Here is a 6,000-nt window from a genome sequence, read left to right as displayed (position 1 = left end):
GGGACAGGCATGATGGGCCGAATGGACTCCTTCCATGCTGTAAGATTCTAACACATCTGTGCATAATTTACTGTCATGCTGTGAGTGGTCCTCAGTAAGCCCCTTCCCTTCCTGACTCTGCCCTGTCTCCCTTGGGCAGGACGGCCTCAGGGACCCAAGGGTGAAGAGCTGGGCTGACGTCCTGTGGGTGGGGGTGGGGAGGGACCTCGACTACCCCGGTGACCTGTGTTCTCTGCCCGTCTGGACTAGGTGGAGGTTCTGAAGGGGAAAGACACCGGCAAGCAGGGGCAAGTCACCCAGGTGATTCGAGCTCGGAACTGGGTGATCCTGGAGGGACTCAACACGGTAAGTGAGTAAAAGACACCCGAAGCGAGGTCGGATATAGAAACTAGGAGCCGGAGGAGGCCATTCGGCCCTTCGAGCCTGCTTTGCCATTCAGTATGATCATGGCTAATTCTCTATCTCAACACCATGTTCCCGCTTTCTCCCCATACCCCTTGATGCCCCTGATATCCAAAAAAATGATCAATTTCTTTCTTGAATATACTCAGTGACCCGGCCTCAACAGCCCTCTGTGGTAGAGAATTCCTCAGATTGACTACCCTCAGAGTGACGAAACCTCATCTCAGTCTTAAATGGCCTACCTCGTATCCTGAGACTGTGGCCCCTGGTTCTAGACTCCCCAACCAGGGGAAACATCCTCCCTGCATCTAGTCCGTCTAGCCCTGTTAGAATTTTATATGTTTCAATCAGATCCCCTCTCATTCTTCTAAACTCTAGTGAAGACAGGCCCAGTCGAACCAATCCCTCCTCATACGACACTCCTGCCATCCCCGGTATCAGCCTAGTGAACCTCCTCTGCACTCCCTCTATGACAAATATACCCTTTCTTGGGTAGGGAGACCAAAACTGCACACAATACTCCGGGCGTGGAGTAGAGGGAGAGAGAGAGGGGGCGGATGCTGAGTGCACACAGCAGGCTGGGCAGGCTCTGAAATTGGGAGGTGGGGGTGCGGGGTGACGTGGTTAATTGTTCTGGGTGGGCAGCCCTGAGTCAGAAGGTGGACCAGCTCCGTTACTTTGCGATTCACACACTCGGGGATTTGCGTAGCTGCCGAGGCTGGTATCTGCACATCTGTTGCGGTGCGGGATCCCACTGTGTCCTCGTACTTCATGTCATTCGTGTCTTGGCCCTGTCTATGCTGGACAGCTCTCTCACTCCTGACTCAGAAGGCCGTGGGTTCAGGTTCCCTCTCCAGAGACTGTAGCAAACGTTTGAATCACGGAGAACAGTTCATCTTCAAGGACTAAACATTCGGGAAGAGTTTGTGCTTTTTAAAAGATACTGTCCCTTGAAGGGTCAACGCAAGGACTCTGGTTCTGTTCCTGGAAAAGACAGCGTTTTACAAGAAAAGGTAATTAAGCAGTTTTAGGGAAGCTGGAAACCTCTTGTCCCCGGTGGACAGTTTACAAAAGGTGGTTAATGGCTTTGAAACAACCAGGCCTGGAAAACGGGGTTTCTTAAAAAGCTGGTTTTGCTTTTGGGGAGAAAACGAGAAGGACCAACTGCTTGAGTAAAGAAGACGGCAGCTCCTGAAGCTCCAGACCCAGTCCCAAAGCAAACAGTGAATGGAAGTTGCTCCAAAGTCGCTCTAAGTTCTGAAATCGACTGACTGCAAGTCTTCCTCGAGTCCGTCTGAAAAGTAGTGCAGGGAGTCAGCGACTGTTTCCCAGACCAGCGCTGAGGGACCAACCACATAACCCGGAGGCCGTTTCCAGGAGTCCACCATCTGTCCTTTACCCTTGAACCACTGACTTATATCCTTGAGACACAATTCCCCTCGTTTTATTTTATATGTGTGTGTGTGAGGGAGAGCGTCAGGGTGTTTAGAGTCATTACTATACTTTCATATTTCATACTGTAGGTTAATAAGCTTTGCCTTCAACTCAGTCTGACTTTATAATAAACTAATAATTTTGTTGTTTATTGAAGAAACCTGGGCACCGAGTGGTCATTTTGAAACTCGTGGGTAAAGTACACATTTGGCAGTAAAGCTAGCTGGAGAAATCATTTAAATATATATTGTGACCCGTGGCGTAGTGGAACTAGAGACAGACAGTGCACTCCACCCAACTAGGTGATAACAAGACTTGTGCATGAAATCAAACTGACACTCCCTCAGTGATGGAGCGCCGCGCTGCCGGAGGGCCAGCGCCGAGGGAGCGCCGCGCTGCCGGAGGGCCAGCGCCGAGGGAGCGCCGCGCTGCCGGAGGGCCAGCGCCGAGGGAGCGCCGCGCTGCCGGAGGGCCAGCGCCGAGGGAGCGCCGCGCTGCCGGAGGGCCAGCGCCGAGGGAGCGCCGCGCTGCCGGAGGGCCAGCGCCGAGGGAGCGCCGCGCTGCCGGAGGGCCAGCGCCGAGGGAGCGCCGCGCTGCCGGAGGGCCAGCGCCGAGGGAGCGCCGCGCTGCCGGAGGGCCAGCGCCGAGGGAGCGCCGCGCTGCCGGAGGGCCAGCGCCGAGGGAGCGCCGCGCTGCCGGAGGGCCAGCGCCGTGCTGTTGGAGGGTGAGCGCTGAGGGAGCGCCGCACTGACAGAGTAAAGATTCCTGTTGTTATCAGAGGAGGAAGTTTACTCCGTTCCTGACTGATAAAAGTGGCCATTCTTACATTAGCAGCATGCTGTGTACCTGGAATTGGGCACAGGTAGGGTGATTGGGTGGTGTCAGGGACAGCAGTGTTCTCCTGTCTGTGGGTGGGGGGGATCTGAACGGTTCTGCTCTGTTACTAACCCTCTCCCCCGTTCCTTCGCAGCATTACCGTTACATTGGCAAGGTGGGAGAGCACAGAGGGACCTACATCACCAGCGAGGCACCGCTGCTGCTCTGCAACGTGGCACTGGTGGACCCCAGCGACCGGTAAGTCCATGCCAGCTGAGCAGGCTGTGTCACCACCAGCTCTCGATCCCGGCAACCTCAGTTAGTGTCCGGCGTAAATGACTGTCACACCCACTCCCCAACCTTCACCCCCTCTCTCTCGCTGCACAGGAAACCGACGGCAGTGGATTGGCGATACACAGAAGAGGGAGAGAAAGTCCGAGTGTCCACTCGCACGGGTCGGATCATCCCCAAGCCCGTGTTCCAGAGGAGAGACGGGATCGTCCCAGAACAGTGGAAAGGTAAGTTACTGCCACTTCTCTCTGCTCAGTCACGTCCTCCCTCCGTTATATAACCTGCTCCCGCCAGCACCCCCCTCTTCATCAGGCTGAGATGACCGAACCGCCCGCCAATCCCGTTAGCTCCGGTCGAAAGAAGCCAGAGATTCGTGGTGCAGTTCCTGAGCAACACCAGACCAGAGTCCCCAAGGGCTCACCAGCCTGGGCTGCAGTCACTGGGCATTTATATAGCACCTTTTTAACGTAGTTAAATGTCCCTAGACACTTTGCAGGGAGCCAGTACAGATAAGCAAGCAGACGGGTGAGAGGAGGCTGCAGTGACCTGCATCAGAACAGTGAATATTTCTGCAGATTTGAAACCTGTTCTCAGGTTTGAGGCAGTGTAGAGGGAGCTTTACTCTGTATCTAACCCCGTGCTGTACCTGTCCTGGGAGTGTTTGATGAGGACAGTGTAGAGGGAGCTTTACTCTGTATCTAACCCTGTGCTGTACCTGTCCTGGGAGTGTTTGATGGGGACAGTGTAGAGGGAGCTTTACTCTGTATCTAACCCCGTGCTGTACCTGTCCTGGGAGTGTTTGATGGGGATAGTGTAGAGGGAGCTTTACTCTGTGTCTAACCCCGTGCTGTACCTGTACTGGGAGTGTTTGATGGGGACGGTGTAGAGGGAGCTTTACTCTGTATCTAACCCCGTGCTGTACCTGTCCTGGGAGTGTTTGATGGAGACAGTGTAGAGGGAGCTTTACTCTGTATCTAACCCCGTGCTGTACCTGTCCTGGGAGTGTTTGATGGGGACGGTGTAGAGGCAGCTTTACTCTGTATCTAACCCCGTGCTGTACCTGTTCTGGGAGTGTTTGATTGGGACGGTGTAGAGGGAGCATAACTCTGTATCTAACCCCGTGCTGTTCCTGTCCTGGGAGTGTTTGATTGGGACGGTGTAGAGGGAGCATAACTCTGTATCTATCCCCGTGCTGTACCTGTCCTGGGAGTGTTTGATGGGGACAGTGTAGAGGGAGCTTTACTCTGTATCTAACCCCGTGCTGTACCTGTCCTGGGAGTGTTTGATGGGGACAGTTTAGAGGGAGCTTTACTCTGTATCTAACCCCGTGCTGTACCTGTCCTGGGAGTGTTTGATGGGGACAGTGTAGAGGGAGCTTTACTCTGTATCTAACCCCGTGCTGTACCTGTCCTGGGAGTGTTTGATGGGGACAGTGTAGAGGGAGCTTTACTCTGTATCTAACCCCATGCTGTACCTGCCCTGGGGAATGTTTGATGGGGACAGTGTAGAGGGAGCTTTACTCTGTATCTAACCCCGTGCTGTACCTGTCCTGGGGAATGTTTGATGGGGACAGTGTAGAGGGAGCTTTACTCTGTATCTAACCCCGTGCTGTACCTGTCCTGGGGAGTGTTTGATGGGGACAATGTAGAGGGAGCTTTACTCTGTATCTAACCCCGTGCTGTACCTGTCCTGGGAGTGTTTGATGGGGACAGTGTAGAGGGAGCTTTACTCTGTATCTAACCCCGTGCTGTACCTGTCCTGGGAGTGTTTGATGGGGACAGTTTAGAGGGAGCTTTACTCTGTATCTAACCCCGTGCTGTACCTGTCCTGGGAGTGTTTGATGGGGACAGTGTAGAGGGAGCTTTACTCTGTATCTAACCCCGTGCTGTACCTGTCCTGGGAGTGTTTGATGGGGACAGTGTAGAGGGAGCTTTACTCTGTATCTAACCCCATGCTGTACCTGCCCTGGGGAATGTTTGATGGGGACAGTGTAGAGGGAGCTTTACTCTGTATCTAACCCCGTGCTGTACCTGTCCTGGGGAATGTTTGATGGGGACAGTGTAGAGGGAGCTTTACTCTGTATCTAACCCCGTGCTGTACCTGTCCTGGGGAGTGTTTGATGGGGACAATGTAGAGGGAGCTTTACTCTGTATCTAACCCCGTGCTGTACCTGTCCTGGGAGTGTTTGATGGGGACAGTGTAGAGGGAGCTTTACTCTGTATCTAACCCCGTGCTGTACCTGTCCTGGGAGTGTTTGATGGGGACAGTGTAGAGGGAGCTTTACTCTGTATCTAACCCCGTGCTGTACCTGTCCTGGGGAATGTTTGATGGGGACAGTGTAGAGGCAGCTTTACTCTGTATCTAACCCCGTGCTGTACCTGTCCTGGGGAATGTTTGATGGGGACAGTGTAGAGGGAGCTTTACTCTGTATCTAACCCCGTGCTGTACCTGTCCTGGGAATGTTTGATGGGGACAGTGGTAGAGGGAGCTTTACTCTATCTAACCCCGTGCTGTACCTGCCCTGGGAGTGTTTGATGGGGACAATGTAGAGGGAGCTTTACTCTGTAAGTAACCTCTGAACTCGGTGCTGAGAAATGGGACAAAGCTCCTAATCCTGCACATCAGGAAAGTAGTTGTCTGATTGATGCTAACTCCCCCGCTGTGGTTGTGCTCAGATGGGCCGAAGGACACCAGTGTTGAGGATGCTCTGGAGAACTCGTACACACCGGCTCTGAAGACATTTGAGGAAGAAGTGATGGAGAAAATGGGCATAAATGAAAACTGCCTTCCTCGGAGGTCATACTGGTACTGAACACGTAAATAACCCAAGCCAGGAGGGAGAGATTAACCTGCTGGGCTGAAGAGTAGACACAGTGATGGCTTGTAACAGACCCTGGAATGTGTTGCTCACCATATTTAACACAACATAATTAAAGTTTTTTTTTAAAGAAAAGATCGAGGTCTGTCCCTGGTTGTTGGGTGTGTAGGTGTTGCCTTGTGACTGACGGGAGGACAGGGTCGTTCTGTCCGGCTTCCTTCCAGTTTGCTCCGGTCCTG

General features: G+C 53.3%; 1 protein-coding gene across 1 annotated transcript; it reads left to right on the top strand.

Annotated features, from left to right (window-relative positions):
- Positions 1 to 249: 249 nt before the first annotated feature.
- On the top strand, positions 250 to 5,888 carry mrpl24 (mitochondrial ribosomal protein L24; the record flags this gene model as incomplete). The annotated part of the gene is made up of 4 exons (XM_078536684.1): positions 250 to 345; positions 2,807 to 2,910; positions 3,040 to 3,170; positions 5,619 to 5,888. Coding segments are annotated over 4 exons (468 nt in total), but the record flags the coding sequence as incomplete, so codon positions are not given.
- Positions 5,889 to 6,000: the final 112 nt, after the last annotated feature.

The sequence above is a fragment of the Cetorhinus maximus genome, unplaced genomic scaffold (genome assembly GCF_964194155.1).
Source record: "Cetorhinus maximus unplaced genomic scaffold, sCetMax3.hap1.1 HAP1_SCAFFOLD_1417, whole genome shotgun sequence".
Classification (NCBI taxonomy): domain Eukaryota; kingdom Metazoa; phylum Chordata; class Chondrichthyes; order Lamniformes; family Cetorhinidae; genus Cetorhinus; species Cetorhinus maximus.
Note: the sequence above shows the minus strand (reverse complement) of the source record. Positions and strands in the feature narration are given on the sequence as shown.